Raw genomic sequence first — 24,245 nt, 5'->3', positions numbered from 1 at the left:
ATCTGTTGCTAAGGCAATAGGAAGAGAAGCTTTATCAGTTTTCTCCTTTCCCAGTAACCACCTCCCTCCCTTTAGCTGGAAACTGCCTTTCACACCGAGCCTAGGAAAAAAAGAAATCAACGACATGTACCCATAATTAGAAGTAACATCATTTTTTCATCTTAGAAACATATCTAAATTAATAATAATAATAATAAAGGAAAAATGCAAAAGAACAGCAAAGAAAGAAATGCTTTTGACTGAGAGCATGAAAAATGATTGCCTTCCACAGGAGATAAATAATTATGCAGTATGGGGTACACATTTGAGTAAGAACAAATCTGAAACATTTCAGCTCTTTGCGCTTCAGAATTTTTCCTTTCTTTTGTTTAACCAACAAATGATGCTAACCCAAACAGTGCTGAAATTGCTAATTAGTTGCATAATTAATACAGATGATATGAGGAAGAAAAAAAAGCGAAAACAACCATATATAATTTATACATTACCGGTATTTTACTTTGTAATTCTTTGACATGATTGAATGAAAAAAGGCAAAAACAAAACAAAACACTTAACCACAGAGCCTTACCTACAAAACATAGGTAAGCCATAGTATTTCCTTCACTGGAGAATTTTAGTAAGTTCAGAAAGCTATTCCAATGAATGTTTTAAAATGGTTATGGAGGTGGGACAGGTGAAATAACCTAAAGGAGACTTCCTTCTGGTTGTATTTCTCAAAGAAATGAAAAGATAACAAACAAATTGCTTTGGTTTTAATCAAAACTTCATAATTTCAATTTTTCTGCTATTTTTCTGTCCAAATGAATATTTTTTTCATAAAGCCCTACATGATTTGTAACAAGAACTCCTTTAATGGTATTAAAAGGAAAACTCGATTTATACAAGCAATACTGATTATATGACAGTCTCCACCACTTATCTGGTTAATTGATGCCCTCGATTTCCATTGGAGTCCTGGAGTGGTACTGTGGGTTAATGTGCCAGACTGCAAAGCAAGCCATTGGAACTGCAAAGTTGGCAGTTCAAGTTCACCAGCTGCTCCTTGGAAACCCTATACAGGGCCCGCTATGGGTCAGAACTGACTTAATGGCACTTAATAACATATTTCCATTGGGAGTTCTGGTATGGCACTGTGGGGTTAATGCACCAAACTACAAAGTCGTTTGAACTGCAAGGTTGGCAGTTCAAGCTCACTAGACACTCCTTGGAAACCCTATACAGGGTCACTATGGGTCGGAGCTGACTTAATGGCACTTAACAACAACAATATTTCCATTGGGAATCATGGTGTGGCACTGTGGGTTAATGTGCTAGACTGCAAGGTCGGTTTACCGCAAGGTTGGCAGTTCAACCTAACCAGCCATTCCTTGGAAACACTATACAGGTCTGAGTTGGAACGGACTCAACAGTACTTAACAACAACAACAACATATTTCCATAGTCATGTCCATCCCAGGAAGAGAAACTTGCTGAACAGCAGATAGTTAATCACTGGTTATTCTTGCAGTAGCCCCACGTGCCAGGCTTTCTGGCTATTGATAAAAAAACCTCTCCACCGAAAGTTTTGGTCTTTATTCTACTGAAAGGCCTTAAATAAAACAAGTGATACCTCTTAAAATAGGAAATGTCTTCTGCAAGGAGCAGTGTGGAAAGTGCGGAGTTCTGTTACATGCTTATACGGTGTAACTGTGCGTTAGACATTGATTTGTTAACAATGCTTCAAATCCACCAGCTGCTCTGCAGGAGAAAGATGAAGCAGTAGGCTCTGGTAAAGATTTATAGCTTTGGAAGCCCTCTACAGGGTCTCTATGAGTCACAACAGCACCTAACATTAGCAACAAATCTGATGGTCACCATGATCGGAGTCGACTCAATGACAGTGAGTTTGGTTTTTGATTTTGGGTATTTCATGTGTGCTTTGTGCATGGGGATTCACAATGCAGGGAAATTCACATATCACTGGAATTTAAATTGAGGCTGATGTCTGTGAAAAGAAGAGGATTTCAAAGCATCTTTAAAGAAATGGTAAGTGTATCAGGGAAGGATGGACTACTGGTGTGGTACCTTAGGATCAGCACTAGACTGTGAATCACAAGGTTGATGGTTCCAGCCCATGAGCTGCTCCTTGGAAATCCTGTACAAGGTCGCTATGTGTCAGAACTGATTTGAGGACACTTAAGAACAGCACATCATGCAAGGAAAGAAAAGGCCATCCATGAGGAGCAATAAGAAGAAAGAAACAGAGAAGAAAGAGTGAGCTAATTAAAGAGAATTGAGATGCTGCTGTAGGATAAGTACTGGACCATAAGAACCACAAGGTCGGTGGTTCAAACTCAAACTCACCAGCCACTCCTCGGAAACCCTATACAGGGTCACTGTGCGTCGGAACCAACTCGACAGCACTTAACAACACTCATTAAATCTTTCTCCAGACCATTCTAAACCCCAAATATCCACTGTCATCAAGTCAATTCCTACTCACAAAGATGCTATGTTGTTGTTGTTAAGTGCCATTGAATCGATTCCAAATCACAGTGGCCCTGTATGGGTTTCTAAGAAGCTTCTGGTGAGTTTGAACTGCCAACCTTATGGTGCAAACTGACATTGCGATTGAATGCCTATCCTACAGTGCCATACCAGGACTCTCAGTTACTGCCTATGGTGAAGCAATATATTTAAAACACATATAAGCACACTGATCTACACAACATGAATGTAAGGTAAATCTTATCTACCTACCCCATTCATTCACCTCTAACCATATCTGCATCCCTTCCTATCTATATATTACCTAGCTATCTACTTCCTAACTCACCCATCCCTGAGTTTGTGAGTAACCATCAAAAGAGTGTTAATAAGAAGCAAACTCAGATGGGTTTGAGCAACTTGAAACAACTGTGAAAAGCACACTATAATCAAATAGCATATTTAATCCCATTAGATCAGCAAGGTTGTTGTTGTTGTTGTTAAGTGGTGTCAAGTCAGTTCTGACTCATAGGAACCCAGTTCAGGGTTCCTGAGGAGCAGGTGGTGAGTATGAACCACTGACCTTGAACTTCGCAGTCTAGTGCATATCCCATAGGACCACACCAGAAGCCCAAAAGGGAAACTGTTGTTGTTAAGTGCTGTCGAGTTGCTTCCGACCCATAGCGACCCTGTATAGGGTTTCCGAGGAGCAGCTGGTGAGCTTGAACTGCCTTGCAGTTCAAACAGCTTTGCAGTCTCACCCATTAACCCACAGCACCACACCAGGACTCCAAAGGGTAACTAGAGTTATCAATTTTATATTCTAAAAATAATCAAACCAAGATAGGAATGACTGTGTTGTTATGTGCTGTTGAGTCTGTTCCGACGCATAGCAACCCTGTGTAGGGTTTCCGAGGGCTTTTAAAATAATTTTTTTGCAGGAGTAGAAAGCCTCATCTTTTTCTGGTGGAGCCGTAGCAGGCTCAAATCTTGGACCGTGTGGTTAGCTGTCTAGTGCTTACTTATTTATGGATTTAAACTATCTTTATTTAGCATGCCAACTTTATCCTGGTAATAAATTGATGCAGTTATCAAAAAACATTGGGTGCTTTCTAACAGAAATCCTTCTGGGTATGTATACTGAAGTATATGTAGAGCCAGCTGACTATAATTCTAACTCCAAAATGTGGCATCATCAAAGTTTTTGAAGTATGCAGCACCTTTCACTATAAATCATAGAGTTTGAGTTTATAAAGGGTTCAATTGCCATTTCAGTTCCTGCAAGTTACCAAGTTCAACAACATAGAACTGACCGCTTAAAAATCACCTGATCCTTGCTCCCAATTATCCAGATGAAGGATCCACTAACCTTGCAAGGATCAGAAAGCCAGTAAGAGAACCTGGGTTACAAATCAGGTTGTAAGGTGCTCCGCAAATGTGCTGGGTTAAATAAGGCAAAATATTGCACAGAATTGTTGTTCATATTTTAAAAGATCCTGTTCCCTTTTCTGCTTAACAAAGCGTTGAATCCTGCTGTAGCATTTTGTGGAGTTCACAAAGTTAGTGACTCAGTTGCCAGTGCTTATTGTATGAAGCTACTGCATACTGGATTGACCATAGTGTTAAGTGCCAACAAGTTGGTTCGTATTCATAGCGAACCTGTGTAGGGTTTCCAAAGAAGTGACTGGTGGGGTTTGAACTGCAGACCTTGTAGTTAACAGCCCAGTGCTTATCTTAAAGCACCACACCAGGAGTATAGATGGAACTTTCTTCATGCTGACAAACAATGTACAACAGAGTTAAAAACATTCTAAGAAGCAATGATAAACTAAATTGTGACTCTGATTTACTTTCTTGATATTTTCGTGGGTTTATAAAATAGTCAGTAAGGCACCTATAAATGGGATTTCAGAAATTTTAAATGGAATTGCTATTTTTTAGACATGTATTTTCTAACATATATTTTCCTATGACTTATTAACAAATTCCTGGAAAAGATGTCCATATATCAATCAAATAGTGTTATGTTATAGTTGTTGCTAAGTGCTGCTAAGTTGGTTCTGACTGATAGCAACTCTCTGTAGGGTTTCCAAGGTTCCAATGAGTGGATGGTGGTTTGAACCATCAATCTTGTGGTGCGCAGTCATGTTATACAGCACCCCACCAGGTCTGCAGTGCTATGTAGAGGACAAAATAAAACTATTAGACTGTTATTGTTAAGTGCTGTCAAATTGGTTTCGACTCATAGTGACACAGTAAAGGGTTTCCAGGGCTCATAATCTTTAAAGGACTAGAGAGTCTCATCTTTCTCTCTAGGAATGGCTGGTGGGCTTGAACAACAGACCTTGTGGTTTGCAATTCAGTACTTATTTTATTAAGCCACCTGTGTTCCCATTAAGATAGACTGTTACTGTTGTTAAGTGTTTGTCAAGTCAGTTCCAATGCATAGAGACCCTGTTGTATAGGGTTTCTGAGGAGCGGCTGGTGAGTTTGAACCGCCAACCTTGCAGTGCTTATCTGACAGAGCCACACCAGGAATCTAGAGATTAGATTCGGGAGGGGGCAATATAATATAACATATAACTTTAGCTAGCTGTTTGGTTTTAATGTTGTAAGACTAATAAAATTCGTTGTTCGTTTGTTTTTAAATGTCAGCCATTTGAAATTCTCTAAGTAAAAAAAAAGCAAAGGAATATGAAAGTGCTTCAAAAACTTTGTGGAAAAATATAATGAAAATATGATGAAATTTTTCCATGAAACTTTTTGAAGCCTTCTCATATATCTGGAGACAACTTATTGAACTGAGAATAACTCAAATCAATTAGAACCTTATTATCTATGTAAGCTTTAGCTGTCCAATTGACGGATAAACACATAACTGGTTAGACTGTCTCTTTCAAAGAACCATTACCCATTCCCATTCAATCTGAAAATTAGCATACTTAGAATAATTAGCGACAGGATAGAAATTCCTTACATTAAAATTGTTTAACTGTGAAAATGGAGAGTGCTACTGGAGACATGGTGACAAAAAAAGAGGGATTCTCGCAGCTCAGAGGAAATGTGGTTGAGTGTGCTGAAAGGTAGATGGCCAGACCACAAGACCATCTTTTCCAGAACTATAATTCTGTGAGGAAAACAGATTTATGTACATCACTAAAAGAGACCGGAGGATACTGGTGTCCAAAGCACAGCACTTTCTATTGGCATCCTGCTCTGGCACCTATGGACTGACCTGTGAATGTATTCCATTAAAGGTAGTGACCATAAAACCGGAAAGCTTTAAGATAACCTACTTACTGAACTTTTCAAAAGTAATCTATGCAGCAAGAAAACCCAGATAAGTTTACTTTGGCCTAAAAAGCGTATTATCCAATCGTTCACTGCATCCCTTCAGAAGGCAGTCATCAGTTTTGTTTAAAAAACTTAATTTTTAAGCCCCAGAGAGTCAATGAATAAAAACAAAAGTAATTTCTTTTACTATCAAGGAATTAATCCTTCAATTTCAATTAACCTTTTATATTCAGGTAGAAATTGCTAGACTTTCTAAAAATACAGTTCATCAACTTTCATTTTGATATTATGGCACATGCTTTGATTCAAAGACTTCCTTAACAATGTTTTAAATCTATCTATTTCTTAATGATTAGGCTATTCCTTTCACTTTATCTATACCCTTACGCCAACTTTGTTCATGTAGTTATGATTACTTTACTGAAATGACTGCAAAATAGTCCAAAAAAGTCATTTCAATTTAAGCAAGATGTTCTGACAATTTCTCCACATTCTTAATAGTCAGGTCATGGGACATATCACTATGTTGTTGTTGTTAAATGCTTTCGAGTCAGTTCTGACTCATAGCAACCCTGTCTAGGGTTTCTGAGCAGCAGCTAGGGGGCTTGAACCACCAACCTGCTGCTAACAGTCCAGTGCTTATCCTACAGCACTACTCCCATACACCTATGTTGTCATTGTTAGTGCCATCCAGTTGTTTCTGACTCACAGCAACCCTGTATATGGTTTCCAAGGAGGAGCTGTTGGGTTTAAATTGCTGACCTTTCAGTTAGCAGTCCACTGCTTAAAGCACCACAGCAGGACCTCCATGTAACACTAGTTACTTTTATAATTTCTCACTCCTTACAGCCCACTCCTATCCCAATACTCCTTATCCAGTCTTCCCATTTATGGATTACTCATATCAGAACAGAATTTTTTATATCACAGAAATGGTGTTCCTAACTACTTATCTCATGCTGAAGCGAATTCTGTTTGGTCTGGACTCGCACAGATTTCTTATATATGATGAACATTTGTTTGCTATCGGCTGCTAAAGGAAAAACCGTAATAACATTTCTTCAGACTCTGGGCAAGAAAAACTAGTCTACAAACGACAAATTTGGCAAATGTAATGGAGTCCTGGTGTGGTGATGTGGGTTAATGGGCCAGACTGCAAAGCCGTTTGAACTGCAAGGGTGGCAGTTCAAGCTCACCAGCTGTTCCTCAGAAGCCCTATACAGGGTCACTATGGGTCGGAACCCACTCAGTGGCACTTAGCAACAAATAACAATGGTTGGTGGCAGACATATTTTTACATGTGTCATTATCAATACAATTTGACAGTAGTTCTCAAAATGCAGTGTGTAAATCTTTGTGGGGGTATCCAAGACCCTTTCAAGGAGTTGGAAAAGTCAACCTATATTCAGAATAACCCTAGGATATTATTTGCCTTTTCACTGTATGATATGCCCTGATAATACCAACACACTGATAGGTAAAACTGCTGGTCCTTAGCACAGTTCAAGGCAACAGAAGTTATAGTATCTTTCCTACCTGCACTTGTAATTCTTAGTTTTCTTTTAGTCAGAATGCTCTGGATGAAACAGTAACTAGTATTACTTTTACTAAACCCCATTCCTTCCATAAACCAAAAATATCTTAACCAACTGCCATCACATAGACCAAGACTCAGGGCCATACTATGTGTGTCAGAGTAGAACTGTGTCCATTGGATTTTCAGTGGCTGGCTTTTTCAGAAGTAGATCACCAGACCCTTTTCTGAAGCACTTCTTGGTGGATTGGAATCAGCAACCTTTTAATCAGCAGTTGAGCATGTTAATGGTACCACTCAGAGGTTCTACCCTTACCATCAACAGCCTGTAATATTCTGTGTGATGGCACACAAAATACATGTCAAAGCATTTCTGCATATCAGGGCATAATGGCTTTCTTGTTTGTAAATAAAAATGTATATGACTGAGTTCTAAGTGGCTTTTTTTCACGAAACATCCTTTTTATTTGAAAAAAATAATACATTATCAAACAGTGGTTCATCAAACTTGGATAATTGGCAGACATTTTCTCAAGGTAACTTGTCATCAAAGGAAAACATCTGATATACAAATTTGAGCTTTTAAGTAAAAATTAGAAGTTTGGAAAACTTGGATTTATACTTACAACTTTATAGCTTCCCAGTACTTAAAGATTTCTGTGATGAGATCAGTGGCAATATTAACAGATGTGATGTTTTTGTGAATGTATCATGAAATGTGTCACCAGTGAAAAACCTTCATAACTCACTTAACTAATACTTTCCAAGTGACCAGCACACGATGTTACAAAATCCACTCAAATTCCAAGTAACTAAGCACAGAGAGATCACTGATTTGTTTTCACATTCCACACTGCAACTAACCTTTAGATACTCCTACTTGTCAAGTTCTGGTGTAGTATCAGAGAAGAATATACACAATTATCTAAATAGGCCATTAAAATACTCTTCCATTTTGAAACTGTATCTCTGTGTGAAGCAGGATTTTCTTTGTGAACTTAAACCGAAACAACATATTGCAACAGATTGAATATTTAAGCATATATGAGAATCCAGCTGTCTTCTACTTAGGCAGATAGCAGAGATTTTATAAAATGCAAAATAATGTCACAGTTCTTATTAACTTTTGTTGTTTTCAGAAATATAGCTATTCCTGGTAAACATACATTATTTATGTTAGCATATATGGGGTTGATTATTGTTATTTTTAAATGATTTAAAGTACATATTAATTTTAATATGCCCAAGAATAAATATCGATGAATCCCTGGTTGCTGTGCATCGTTAACATGTTCAATTGCTAACTGAAAGGCTGGAGGTTTGAGTTCATACAAAGGCACCTCGGAAGAAAGGCCTGGTAATCTACTTCTGAAAAATCAGCCACTGGTTTTTATTCTGACACACACTGGGTTGCCGTAACTAGGAATCCGCTTGACAACAACAGGCTTTTAAAAATATCCTTAATAAACAAAATTTCCTTGGTGTTCTAATAATTTTTTTCAGAATGTAAATGAGTCCTGAGATAAAAAAGACGGGAACCACAGCCATGATAACATATTTCTTCACATATGTTGTAGACGTTTCTGTCCTCTAACATTCCATCTCTTTGGCTCATTAAAAGAATGAGAACCTTTACATACAGGTTGGAAATTGGTAATACTATAATCTTTGGAAAGAAGAAAGTGGAAGAAAAGAAAAAAAAAAAAACATTGCCAACTGCAATCTATTTTTTACAGATCTTTCACTATAAGTCATTTCTATTAACCAAGTCTTGCTATAGATGTTTATAACAAAACATTAAAGACTGGGTAGAAAGGAGAAAACAAATTACTCTGCAGAGAACCCAGCGACTCTGCTAAAATACTGTCAGTTATTTATCTACTGTCAGCAGAGGTTGTACACTATAATCCTTGACAAGCTCAGATTCAGAAAGAATGAAGAGGGGGCAAGCATTGCATTTAAGGGTCTGTTCTCATGCACAGACATTTTAACACAGATTTAAAGCCAGAATGTATCTTCTAGAAAATGTCACTTTTGATTTTGATACATTTCCTAGCAAGTAGGCTCTACATTTGGTTGACTTAGTACGAGATATGTTAGAGGCTAACAGTATATTTTAGACCATTCATGATCCCAGCGTGGATCTAACACAATGAGGTCAGTCAGCATCACTTCATTTTGAGAGTTGGCTACTGAAACTGCATGATTTCATGGGGATATTTTTTATGATAAAGAGGAGGGTTTTATTTTTGTTTTGCTAGGCAAGGTAATGACAGGACCTAAGAACCCCGTTCCTCGCCAGTGTTCATTTCTCCTTATGTTCACAGGGGAGAAAATCATCAGTACATCCTCAGGTACCAGAATACCTCCCTCTGGCAAATATACATAGCCAAGGTAAAAATGCAATGGAGTGAAGAGTTTCCTTCAGGCTACTGTGAAGAAAACTCCCCTTCACGCAGGTAGCTAAAGTAGCTCTTAACACTGACAAGAACATCTGAAGCACAAGGAAGGGGAGGCTCCAACAAAGAGGGCTGAATAGGAAATACAACCCTGGATATTTCTAGGGGAAACTATGTGTCCCTTTAGCTTACAGTTGACATCGACTGGTCAACTACATGATTTCTACCCATCTGATAAGAGGTCTAAATAAATGTGTGCTTGTAAGTGGGGATGTTTGATGAATGCAGAACCAGAATCTTAACTTTCTAATTCATATTCACCAATTAAAAATAAACTGTATTTTTATGAGCACATTTACATAAATCAGATGATAAAGCATCTACCACTAAAGGGTAGGAGTTCAGCTCACAACATTTGCATATATTCTCCTAAAGAAAATATAGGCGCTTTCGATTTTCATTGAAGAGTCTTGCTGCGTTGGAACGCTAATGGGCTTAGAACAGTAAATTTTGAAGAAACTGATTGCTACCCCTGTAGCTAGCAAATGTCTGCCTAGACCCAGTGGCATTTGAAAAAAGTGTTTTATCATAAAATTATCCCAGCAGAGTCCATTCTGCAAGATAACATCATCATCATCATCATCAGTACTCCATGCAGGACCCAACAGCTCTGGCACAATATTGCCAGCCATTTATCTGTTGTCAGCACAGGTTACACACTGTAATCCTTGACTGCCTCGGAATTAGAATGTCTTTGATGTCCCCACAAGAGTTTTTTGCCCGAAGGCTTTACCAATGCTCGGCGGCTCAGTGTTTATTCCTCGTAATCTTCCTCTCATCTCCAGGCTAGCAGTGACAGATGGTTATGGGCACACAATAGTATTAAGAGTTTGATATTTTTTTTATGCTGTGCTCTCTGTACAACAAATAGCTATCAGACGCGGGCCAGAGAGCTGACATGGCTCGCTTAGGTAATGGCAAACAAACAGCTCGGGTTGATGCTTTCTGTCATTTCCCCTCCTAACCCTGCTTGTTTTCATTGTATACTCTCAAAGGTAAACTATATTAACCTTATAGACTGTTATTAAAAAGATATATCTATATGAGCATAAAGTGCTTTTCTTTTCTCTTTTTCTTACTCTTTTGATTATGAAAGTAATACTGCTGACATATTGAACAAATATCGAATGTCAACATAAATTTTTAGTGTGTGATAATATCCCCCTTCATATAGCTGTGTGTCAGGCGGGAACCCGCGGATGATGCATAGCAGTAAATAACCCAAACAAAATTAGTTCTCTTGTCAGCTTCTACCTTGTATGTCCCCAGGCATCAGTAAAATTGACTGCACGCTAGATTTTCAAAATTAGCCCTAATGTTAGCTATGTGTCTGGCAACCTCCAAGTTTCCAATGTTCTACTATATTACCCGTAAGGATGAATGTGTTACTTTTATATTTTGGCATTTACTCTTGCTGATGCGGCTTTTTTTTCCCTCTTCTCCAAATTAAAAATAATTTAGCTTCAACAATAAGAATGTGCACAAACATAATGCGGCATCTCTTTAAGCAACTAACTTTAGGCAATTAAATTAAATTAAAGCAAAAATATACAAAGGAAGAGAGGGAATTATTCAATTTAATATTGTTAATTTTATTAACATAGCTCTGTCTTATTTTGTGCAAAGTACTGAATAACGTGATTCTCACTCATTCCCCACTATCAGTATGCTGTCTTGTAACAGGAATCTACATATTACTTAATTTAGCATCTTTAGGATGACCAATAACCAAACTTTTGGACATGATTTTCATGCAGTAACCTACCACTTCAGCAATGGCCACATTTTGCAGAATAAAAGAAAAGGCTCTACAGAAGAGAATAGATGATGGCATTGATTTTACCTTGAAACAGGTTAACTTTATGTAGTGCTTCTACATCTAAAGGTAACATAAAAGAGTACTGAAGACTGGCACATTGCAAGTAAAGTAGGATTTGAAATGAACGTTACTCTAGTAGAAAGACTAGCTTGGAAATGTGGAGTTGAATAAACAAATCCAAAACACATTCCACTTTCCATCCTGAAGTTTTACATTCATACATTTGGAGTCAAAGATGAAAATCTCTTTAGGTACCAGATGCTGCAGATCATCTGGGAGAGCTTTGGGAGTTTTAATGTGCTGGAAGTCAAATCCTCGGCAAAGGCATTTTGCCTGGCCGGTGTGGTGTGCTTTTTATTATTTCACCTGCAAACAGAAAAGCGAACCTAATGATCAGCCCAGTGTCTCTGCAGTAAAGAGTCCATAATCTGTGGGGGAAGTGAACTCTAATCAGGCCACATGCAGATTAAACAAACTGGGGGGAATACAAACTAGATTAAAATGTTCATGCCTACTATGAGAAGATTATCAGAACATTTTACCTCTTTAAATCCTAATTTACAGGAGGTAGGTTTAAATTTATGAGTTTATATTTGGTCCGATTATATGCTGCATTGGATTTTCCTCTGTTCAGAAAAAAATTCTTTGGGAAAATGCTTTGCTTAGGCTAATACAGAGATATGTGGGAGGAGTTGATTTTCAAATATATGGATACATATTATGACAAGTAAAATGAGTTTGCTTAGTTGGATCTGGTCAAATGAGAAGATAATGGTAATTGCTTTTGTTTTAATGTTAATATTGTCAACCATTTGTATTTATAAAATGGTTTTGGATCATAATAAGCACACACACATATTTATAGTGAAATCCTGTATTTCTAATACTTTCAAATTTAATTTTTAAAAATATAGTTTTGTGGCTGTTGAGAATATATACAGCAAGACAACATTCTTATACTTTGAAACTTCTAGAAACAAGATTTGATTTTCTAGAAGTGCCATTGTTAATTGAGCAAATTACTGATACTAATTACCTGTAACTCAAATTTTATCTAAGCACACATCTATTAATAGAAAGATTTTGAGTAGTATCACCTTTGTACCACATTAGTACTTGTTGATATTGTTAAGTGCCGCGGAATCATTTCTGACTCATAGTATTGCCACAGTAAACTCATCTTTTCTAATGCTAATGGTACAAAACATTAATACGTTACTCATGAGAGTTTCTATTGCCAGTTCTACAATTCTTACTACATTGGCATGCCTTGAACTTACCACCTGTGAGGCCAGACAATATGCAATGGTCTTTGCTGATCATCAACTCCATCCAAGATGTTCCTGGAATCCAGAGTTGGATTTTGTTTCTTTTCCTTATAAGAAGAGTTTGAATTATCTGATGAGTTCAAGTCTGCGATTTGCATTAATGAGCTTCCCACGCTTTCTTGGTGTGCTGTTTCAAGGCCAGAGAAGGCATCACAAAGTCCTGAAGTAATGCTCTGCAATACATTTCCAGCACCTTTTTGCTCCTGTGGTGAAGGAAGGGCCATGGATGGAGCAGCATCACCATTTCGTCTAAGGCTGAGCATCTTCTTGAAATGGGTGGTTTTGTGCTTGGGCATGAATCTGTTACAAAAGGGAATGTAATACACGTTTACTGAAAAGATTATTTCAAATTTGTTCTGTACTTTTCGTAAGAACATGATGAATATGCATAATACTGAGAACAAATAAAATGAAGATCTTACAACAAACATTCTGGAAAAAAAAATGACAAAAAGTAGCAGCCATCTACAGAAAGTTCAAAGTTTGGACAGACAGGTACCTCTTTGAGTAGTTTCTAAAACTAGCCCTACAAACCTTTACCAAGTTACAGACTAGCAGCCGACATGGCCCTCCTTTTTGGTAATAGTTATTTCTGGCCAGGGAAAACATACCATAAAAAAAAATCAGACTAGAGAAATGTTTATTGTTGTTGTTAAGTACCGTGGAGTTGGCTCTGACTCACAGTGACCCTGCACAGGGTTTCCAAGGCTGTAAATCTTTACAGGAGCAGAACACCTCATCTTTCTCCAGTGGAACCACTGGTAGTTTCGAACTGCTGACCTTGAGGTTGGCAGCCCGATTCATAACCACTACACTACCAGAGCCCCCTAGAGAAACTGTTTATTACTTGTCCTTCACTAGCCTTTCTAGATTCTCATTTTGTATTTTCTAGTCACACTTGTTCATTAACCTCAAAAAGGTTGTCAGTTTCTCGGAATAACACCAGTCATTTCTGCTCACGTGAGTGTTTAGATTCCTGGTCACCTGTACAGTTGTAATTAAATTAAATTGACCATGTTAAGTTTATTTTTATCTCTTTGTTATGTATCACTTACACTCCTATCTTCCGATAATCTTTTATTTACACAGAGTTCAGTACCTGTCACTATTTGATAAAAGTTAAATAAAATTTGATCTGAAAAAAAAAAAGAATTAGTATTTTCTAAACCTCTAGCATCCCCAGTGGCACAGTGGATTACGAGCTGGGCTGCTAACCACAAGGTCAGTAGTTCAAAACTACCAGTTGCTGCACAGGAGAAAGGTGAGGTTTTCTGCTTCCATAAAGGTTTATAGCCTCAGACCCTATACAGGGTCACTATGAGTTTGAACTGACTTGGTGGCACATACCACCACTACCACCAAAACACCTAAGACAAGCTTACGAGTAAAGGATATGTCCTTGAAGTGCTCACCACAATTTCTTAAATGTAAATGTGGAAGAAATTTTAATTTCTTAAGTATACCCGTTCTCCTGAAATAAAACTAAAGGCAAGGCAATAGAAACTGCTCGGAACACAGTAGAAGAGAGACATGTGAACAGTCAACTAACCTTCATTGTTGTGGTTAGGTGTTGCTGAGTCGGTTCTAACTCATAGTGACCCTGTATAGGGTTTCTGAAAAGTGGCTAGTGGGCTTGAACTGCTGAGTCTATGGTTTAAACCAACCTTGCAGTCCACTGCTTATCCTACAGTATATACTATATACAGACTGGGCATTCCAACTACTGAAACTAAGAGATTATTCCTGACTTCAGGACCAGTAAAGACTTGTTGTTGTTGCTAAGTGCGATCGAGTCGGTTCCAACTCATAGCGACCCTATCTAGGGTTTCTGAGGAGCAGCTGGTGGGTTTGAACTTCTGATCTTGTGGTTGACAGTCCAGTGCTGATGGTACAGTGCCACTCTAGGAGTCTATTAAAAGCTTAAATAGGATTATATGTGAACATTTTTGAAATACAGAGAGGGGAAGTTCAGAACTGAGAGAAGAGTGTAGTCAAAGGAAGAGGTATTTGAATGAACATTGAGTCTTCATGGAATAAAATGCAACTTAAAGAGGCTGGAAAGCCCATTTTGGGATCTGAGGTCAGGAGAGCTAGACTAAGGCAAGACTACTAATGGCTTTCTTGCAGTCCCTGAGGCTCACCCTAATACTTCACCTCCTATGATAGGTGGTGGTGGTTGTTGTTACATGCCACTGAGTCAATTCCTACCCATAGTGACCCTGTGTAGAGTTTCCAAGGAGCAGCTGGTGAGCTTGAACCAGCGACTTTGCAGTTCAAACAACTTTGCAGCCTGATGCATTTGCCCACAGCACCACACCAAGACTCCATGATAGATAGTGGAGTAAGTGAAAAAAGAAGAAGAATATGTTAATTTTAAGAGTGTGCAGGAACTGTACCTACACCTATAACTGCAGTAGTTCAAAAGAGGAAACAATTCCCGGCTACAAGAATGATTCCCACCCCCTCCACACAAAGAGTGGATAGGGATGGGCAACTTGAACATTGGCTACCCAAATGGGGGAAGGGATACAAAGGTAAGAAGTGACTGGCTTACAAGCTTTCAAGAGGGAACCTAGATCCACAGGGTGGGGAGGATAGTGGAGTCTCCAGTGAATAGTACCCAACCTGTCTTGGAAGGGCTGATGAAAAGAAATGCAGATGGGTCTCATGTCATGCAATGGTGAAAATTGTTACCAGAACTGATTGTGAGGACTGGAAATGTAAAGGCAGATATTTTATAGCAATGAGGGGAGTGACTAACCTTTCAGTCTAGGAGCGGAGGGCCCTGGGGCCATCAACGTAGAAGAGTGGAGAGTGGGACCCCCACCCAGAGAAGCAGTGAGGCCTGAGATGGAGGCAGAGAGGATGACTTGAAGAGATGGAGTGCCTGGGGAGTTGAGACCTAGAGAGGGAAAGGGGCTGTGTGCTGAGGACCGTAGGGGGTGGGAGGGGTGGGGGAACATACAAGGTATACCCCTTCGTTGGGGGATGAAGCATGGATGGGATGGTAGTAGCTAAGGCAATGAAATGATGTATGATAGAATGAATGTAAAACTAATGTTTCCCCATGTAAACGATCACTCAATGCACAATAAAACATTAAAAAAAAAAAAAAAAAAAAGAGTGTGCAGGAAATATATGCAGGAAAGAAGAATCATGAAATAAAAGCAATAAGGAACACTGGGAAAAGTAGAAAGAGAATCTGAGAGAATAACATCACACTATCAAAATGAATCGGGAATCCTACAAAAATGTGTGACAAGGGTATAACACACTACAGAGGTGCAGCTGCACCAGAAACAACAGGAAGCTTTTGTTTTTGTCCTGTAGGTCACTGGCTACTTGAAAATGCAGCTCCTGTGGAGCAGTGCCGAAAGAAATCAGATTGCAGGAGGCTAGGGTGTGTGGGAGTCCTGGTGGGGCCCTGTGGGATAACTGAACCACCAACCTAGTGGTTCAAACTCACCAGTTGTTCTTTGGAAACCCTATACAGGGTCGCTATGGGTCAGAACCGACTTGACGGCACTTAACACCATGTTGTTGTTGTGTCTTTCCATCTTGTTGAGGGTCTTCTTCTTTTTCACTGACCCTCCACTTTACCATGCATGATGTTCTTCTCCAAGGACTGGTTCCTCCTGACTGACATCATGTCCAAAGCATGAAATATGCTCTTAAGGAGCATTCTGATTGTACTTATTCCAACACAGATTTGTTTCCTCTTCTGGCAATCCATGGTACTTTCAATATTCTCCAATATCATAACTCAAACTTACAGTTTCTTTTATGGTCTTCCTTATGCATTGTCCAACTTTCATATTTATATTATGCAATTGAAAGTACTATGGCTTGGATCAGGCGTACCTTAGTCTTCAAAGTGATATCTTTGCTCTTTAACACTTTAGAGAGGTGCTCTGCAGCATATGTATCAAATTCAATAGATTGTTTGATTTCTTGATTACTGCTTCAAGGAACATTGATTATGGATCCAAGCACATGAAATCCTTGAAATTCCCCCCCCCACCCCATGTATCATGATGTTATTTATTATTTTCATTTCCTTTACATTGAGGTGCAATCTTCATCAGCAAGTATTTCCAGTAATATTTGCATTCAGCAAGGGAGGTTGTATCGTTTGAATATCATAGGTTGTTACTGCGTCTTCCTCCAATCTTGATACCACATTCTTCTTCATACAATCCAGCTTCTCAGATTATTTGCTCATCATACAGATTGAATAAGTATGGTGAAAGGATACTAACCTGGTGCACACCTTTCCTGATTTTAAATCATTCACTATCCCCTTGTTCTGTTTGAATGACTGCATCTTGGTCTATGTACCTCATGAGTACAATTAAGCGTTCTGGAACACCCAATCTTCACAAATTTATCCATAGTTTGTTATGATTCGCACAGTAGAATGCCTTTGCATAATCAATGAAATCTGGTATTCTCTGCTATCAGTCAATGATAGCCCTCATTCCATGTCCTCTTCTGAATTTCACTTGAAGTTATGGCAGCTCTCTGTTGATATACTGCTGCAACCAATTTTGAATAATCTTCAGCAAAATTTTATTTGCATGTGATATTAATGATATTGTTCAATGATTTCCACTTTCCATTGTGCCACCTTTCTTTGAAATGAATATAAATATGTATCTCTTCCAAATTTTATTGGAAGATAAAATTTTGTAGCATTCTTCCATATTTCTTGGCATAGATGAGTGATTATATCCAGCATTGTATCAATTTGTTGAAACATTTTCAATGGGAATTCTGTTGATTGCTGAAGCCTTGTTTTTTTTCTGCCAATGCCCTCAGTGCAGCTTGGACTTCTTCCTTTAATACCATCAGTTGGTGAAATGGTTGAACATCAACTTATCCTTCCATCATTATTTAATGTTTCTTACATCATTCAATATTTTGACCCTGGAATCCTTCACTATTTCAACCCTAGGCTTGAACTTTTTCTTCATTCTTTCAGCCTGAAAAATGCTGAGTGTGTTCTTCCCTTTTCGTTTTTAACTCTAGGTCTTTGCACATTTCATAATAAAACTTTTTCTTCTCGAGCTGTCTTTTGACATTTTCTGTTCAGGTCTTTTACTTTATCAGTTCATCATCTATGCTGAAAGCAAAAGCTCATTAAAAAGACAAGAAAGAAATAAAAGCCCGAAGTTGATATCAGAAGATAATCTAAAACTTGCTCTTGAACATAGAGAAGCTAAAGCTGCTGGGAGAAATAATGAAGTACATAGCTATAGCTGTATACAGTTCAGCCCGAGAGCTTACTTTGGGGGCTTCTGTGCTAGTTTCATAAATCCCTCTAAATATCTATTTTGACTTCTAATACCTTGAAAAAAATCACCTGAATATGTGTAAGATCCATGTGATGGTTAGGACATTGTGTCAACTTGGCTAGGCCAGGATTTTCAGAAGTTTGGCAGTTGGTATGTGCTTATTCCTATGGTGATTAAACCTAATACAGGCATAGTTAGCTCTGATGAGTTGCTATTAGCACAGCCAATCAATTAAAGGGATGCTTTCTTGGGGGTGTGGCTTGCTTCAAATATAATGGACACATAGGAGGGGCTCTCGCTCTCTCTTTGGATAATAAATTCTCTCTTTATATATGCATATATATGTTTCACTGGATCTGCTTCTCTAGAAAACCCAGTCTAAGACAGTCTCCCTCAGTTAACAAATGTTGTTGATGTTAGTTATGGTTGGCCCTATGTGTGCAGAGTAGAAGTATGCTCCAGACGGTTTTTAAGGCTGTGACCTTTTGGAAGCAGGCCTGTCTCCAGAGACACCTCTGGGTGGGTTTAGACTGTCAATCTTTCAGCTAATACTCAAGTACTTAACCGATCACACCACCCAAGGACTCTAATAAATAGATGATTGATGTAGTTATACAGATAGGTAGATAAAAAACAAGACATGTTGCTAAACCCCTAAGCATACATAAATTTAAAAATATCCTTTCACTTAAAATGAAAAGAAAATTGGTCATATACAGATTATAGTTTTTGACTTCACAGATCCAAGGTTATTAAGAGAACAAACTAACTTCCTTCTAAAAGAAGTTCAAAATACTGAGGAGATTCTAAAGAACCGAAAAAACACAAAATGTTCCCACTGATCACTGCAAAAGGTGAAAAAAATGACTATGACAATATCTACAACTTCTCCTAAACAATTGGAACAAATGGTATGAGAAGGAACATCTGTACACATCAGGAAAACAACAATAAAGCAGGCGAAGTAACCTATTTGTTTATGTCAGATAAAGAATGCCGGGCAAGCTTAAAAAGGATTTAAACAGAATTAGAAACTGAGTGCACGAAGGTGTCACATTAAAAAGAAATCAATGGACATTGAAACAGCATATCTTCATTTTAGAAAACAGTATCATGACATAGCTTACTTATAAAACCCATTTATATTGGCTAACATGAGATCAAAATTGCAAATGAAACGAATGGGAGGTTGGCTAAAGGGTTGTAAACAGTGGGGATTGGTAACTGACATGGAATTTAGCTGCTTTGATTCCACATGCTTCCTAAATGCTCTCCAGGATGTGTGGAACCCCAGGTCAGCACAGTTTGAGGATGACTGACTGGACAGGCAGCTGGGAAAAAGGACATGAAACTATGAAAAATGTAAATATGGACAGTAACCAAAAAGTCAGCTTACTTAGTCTCATGAAATTAAAATAAAATATAATAAAATAATGCCTTTCATGCTAGTAAGTTACATGGAAAAAAAATCTAGTGAGGCTGTCCTGGGTTTGGCATGATGAACATGTGCTGATTTGACCTCGCTAACTGTTACTACTTAGTTAAGGAGGCTGTTGTACAAGGAAGGCAGCTACTAAGTCTGTTAGAATCGAATACTTGCATGAGTGCTGATTTCATCATGGGCATCTGAGAACTCTATGTTTGAAAATTAAAGAGTTCTTAGAAGAGCAATAATAATGATTAAGGCAATGGAAGAATTGATTTACGAGGACAGATTAAAGGAACTAAATATGAACAGCCTGGTTAAGTGACAACTAGAGGAGTCCATAATAGGAGTCTCCAAGGAAAAAGAATAATTATTTAGCCTGGTACAAGGGGATATAACGAGGAGTAATGAGATGAAATTAAGAATGGGAAAATTTAAGGTGAATTTCACAAAAAAACTCCCTGATGGTATAATTTATTAGCTCATGGAATAAATTCCCTAAGGAAGTTCTATAGGTAGGGAAACTTAATAATATAACTAGACAAAATACCAATAAATAATAGAGATAACAATCCAGGACTTGAAAAACCAGTGGTCATGTGTTATGTTTTCCAAGTTCATAATACACTTTATGTATTTTTCTTTAATAGTCTATTTATTAAAGTGATTTTGTCCCCCAAAGAAGTATTTAGACAATTAGCTGAATTAAAAAGAATTTTATCTTTTGGCTGTGGGAAGTTAACAACACGTAAGGCCTTATGTAGCAGTAGTGAAGACAGAAGCAGAAATATGTTTTTTTTTAACTTTGTTTCAACAGAGCTGGTCTTGAAGCAGGTGGGACAAATGTATTAATATTTCTGTTTAAAAAGCAAAATAATCCACATGTGCCGCCCCCACACAGAGTCTATTCTGATTCTCTCTGCCATATTTTCATAGGCATGTTTAATATAAACAATTTATTCCCATAATAGAAATAAAAATAAATAAATAAAACTTTATTCCAGCTTTCCTAAATGTAGCTCTATGGTCAATTACTTCACATCAATACAAAGATTAAATAGGCATAATACTAACAAGCAGTTTGCTTAATAATAGTCACCACACTAATTAACCCATCCAGAACATTCTTAATCAGACTCCATTTGTAATGTATAGTTACAAGAGGCCCAGGAATAAACTGTTCTATGCTAAAAAAGAAAATAATACCTTACCGAAGGAGTCAAATCTAGCTTTTCAATAGAACTGGACAGAACACTTATGTTTCCCTGCCATTGACTCAATGAAGGGACTATACAAACAGGCACATGTCTGAACACTTACTTTCTTTTCTCTAGCCCCCACTCTGGTGGAGGTGAGGTCCTGAGGCAAGGAGTGAAAGAGTCAGCAGAAAAACAGGAAACTGTATTGGAGAGTCTGTCACGTGTGCCATTTAACAACCTCTCTGATTCTTTTTAAGGAAATGCTATTCCCCATCTTATGGCATAGAATGTTTTTCCCTGCCTCCCAATTTTTCAGAAGCTCTATTTGAACTTGTTCCTATTTAAGAAGACACTTCCATTACTAGTAAATAAACCAGTAATGGTTTCTAATGTGTCATTAGCCACGTGATGTTCCCCAAGCCTAAACATCTTTTTCTAGCCAATAGTCAATATGTGACATAGACAGAAATAGATCTTCCCTTTCTTGTAGCCTCTTCTTCCCAGCTTCCTTCCCTTATCTCAGTCTCTCAGTATGGTGTGATAGATACTACCACAAAACCCCAGGGTTCTATTGGACAAAGTTTTAAAACCAAAACTGGACCATGGACCATGGACTTTCTGACTTAAGTTTATATACTTCTCACACCCTGACTCCAATTTACATCCAAACACAAATGTAGAGCTGGACCTTTAAAAATGACCAAACACCTTACTCAGATCTGTTTTTCTGATAGTTAAGGCTTTATGTCAATTCATTTGGGTTAGGATTCCCAGTGGTTTGACAGTTAAGATGTAGTCATCCCCCACGATAAGCTCTAATATAAGGTAAGTATCTCTGGGGGTGTGTGGTCTGCTTCCAGTTCATTGGGTACTCGGACAAAGTTTGCTGCTTTCTGTGGGTTCTGAATTCTGCCTGTGGCTCATCATTCAACTTCTGAGTCTTTGAACTTGAGTCAGTTGACTGCTCTATTGCCCACCAATCCTGGGAGTCATCAGCAGCCTGCCATCTGACCTGCTGAACTTGGTTCATCAACACTGCAGCTACGTGAATCAGAAACCTCCAGCCTGATATCTGACTCATGGACTTGGACTTACTCAACTGTACAATTTCAAATAGGTCACTTCCTTGATATAAATTTCTCTTTACACACACATACACACACATATATAAACTTCACTGGGTTTGCTTCTCTAGAGAACCCAGTCCAAGGCAGTTATATAAAAAGGGAATTTGAGAGAAGTTGTCAATAACCAATGACACTAAAATTGTTGTTGTAGTTGTTAAGTGTCACTGAGTCAGTTCCAACTCATAGTGACTCTGTATAGGGTTTCTAAGGAGAGGCTGGTGAGTTTGAACTGCCAACCTTGTGGTTAAAACTGACCTTGCAGTCCAGCACTTTATCTCCCACCACCACACCAGGACTCCAGAATTGGTTGCTTTTGTTATTGTTGGTAAGTACTGTCGAGTTGGTTCTGACTCATAATGATCCAGTACAGGGTTTCCAAGGACAGTTGGTGGGTTTGAAGTGCCAACCATATGGATCACAGTCCAGTGCTGATCCTACAGTGTCACACTGGAAGTCTGGATTGGTGGTAAACTAAGAAAATTTCTTGACACCTTATTTTTGCTAAGGTTGAGAGGCTATAGTTGATGCATAGTTGATTGGCAGTGGTAGTCAAGAGGAAGGTCAGTCAATAGAAAACCTTATGATCCAGCAATTCCTCTACAAGAAATACTAGCCAGACATGAGTAGATATTTGCACACCCAATGTTCATTGCAGCACTAATCACAATAGCAAAAAGATGGAGACAGCCTAAGTGTCCATCAATGGAAAAATGGATAAATGAACTTTGGCACATACACAAAATGGAATACCATGCTACCCTGAAGAATAACGATGAAGCTGCAAAACACCTCATAACATGGATGAACCTTGAGGACATTATGCTGAATGAAATCAGTCAGTCACCAAAGGACAAACATTGCATAAGACCATTATTGTAAAAGTTTAAGAAAAGATTTCCATATTAAAAGAAAAAATTATTTGATAGTTACCAGGGGAGGAAGGGGACAGTAAGTCACAGGTTAGGGGATAGACACATGACAGCTTAGCTAATGGAGAGGACAATATACAAGGAAAGGGTGGATAATATACAAGAGGGGGCAGATGAACAAGGAAGACAGGGGAAGACTTAGGGAGGTATACATGGGCTAAATGGGATAGAGGTAAACTCAACTTTGGAAAAACAGGGCTCTGCGATAACAGGGATCGAGACACACTCTGAGTGGGTAAAGAAGGGAAAATAATGTTAAGGTGCTTGATTGTCTTGTGGATATTAGTTTCCCCTGTGTACTACTATAAAATAGACATTCATATGGGATAGAAAGGAATATTGGGAAATATTACAGTAAACTTGTAGGCTATATTCAGCCTATAACTGATTGTTGTTGTTGTTAAGTACCGTCGAGTAGGTTCTGACCCATAGCGACCCTGTATAGGGTTTCCGAGGAGCAGCTGGTAAGCCTGAACTGCCGACCTTGCAGTTCAAATGGCTTTGCAATCTGGCGCATTAACCCACAGCGCCACACCAGGACTCTGATTGGATGAGCAAAAATGGGTGCTAGAACTTGCTCAGGGAAATCAGCTTCTTGTTAAGCCTTTGTGAAGTATGGGGATTTACTCGGATTCCTGAGCCTCACTTAGAACTCTCTAAGGTAGGACATTCCCACTTGAAAAGACATGCAGGCTAACTTGGAGCAGCTAGAGGAACAGAAGATATTTCTTGAAAGAAAGACCATCAGAAAAGAAAAATTAAAAAAGCAGACTGTTTGGCTGTTACAAGATCAAGCAAGTTGTTTTCCTTGGAGCCATCAAGGCAAGAAAAGTCAGTCCCTCAAGATAAACCTGCTTCTCAGACTGAAACAAAAAAGGGAACAAGCGAGCAGGTTTGTAAGCTCATTGGTGACCGCTCTGATCTGCTTCTGAGTGGAAGTGGGGGAAATGCAGCAATGAAGACATGGGCGGAGTTTGCCATGTTCCATAGACACCCTTGACCTTGAAATGAGAGAGAGAAGAGGAAGGGCTGGCAAGTCTGAGTTGACCAGCCACTGTGGGCTAGACCTGAGAGTGAAGTGGCCAGCTGATATGAAGTAAGGGGAGGCAGGTGAGAACTCACAAAATTGCAGATAGTACCCATTTGACCTAGCTTTGATGACTTGGTGACCAGAATTCAACCAGATGAAGATAAATAAGTTTGATACAGATATCAAGTGTAAATTGCTAAGATCTGATGAACTAGACCTTGACTTATGGATGTAGTTGCTCAAAATTCCAAATGAAAGGGAAGGATTCTTCATGTCAAAGATCATACTTGCCTCCTCAGTACACTGGGTGGTAGGGATGGGTAACGTAAACACTGGT

At 38.5% G+C, this 24,245-nt stretch overlaps 1 protein-coding gene across 3 annotated transcripts in view; it reads right to left on the bottom strand.

The window, feature by feature from the left end:
• The window catches only part of GTDC1 (glycosyltransferase-like domain containing 1), a 397,543-nt gene that overhangs the window by 96,428 nt on the left and 276,870 nt on the right, over positions 1-24,245 (bottom strand). For all 3 annotated transcript variants that reach the window (XM_006834564.1, XM_006834565.1, XM_006834566.1), the window contains exon 4: positions 12,856-13,203. In XM_006834564.1, the coding sequence (XP_006834627.1) occupies positions 12,856-13,203 (348 nt within the window). The remainder of the gene's footprint in view (positions 1-12,855; positions 13,204-24,245) is intronic.

Source organism: Chrysochloris asiatica, unplaced genomic scaffold, assembly GCF_000296735.1.
Source record: "Chrysochloris asiatica unplaced genomic scaffold, ChrAsi1.0 scaffold00012, whole genome shotgun sequence".
NCBI lineage: Eukaryota > Metazoa > Chordata > Mammalia > Afrosoricida > Chrysochloridae > Chrysochloris > Chrysochloris asiatica.
Note: the sequence above shows the minus strand (reverse complement) of the source record. Positions and strands in the feature narration are given on the sequence as shown.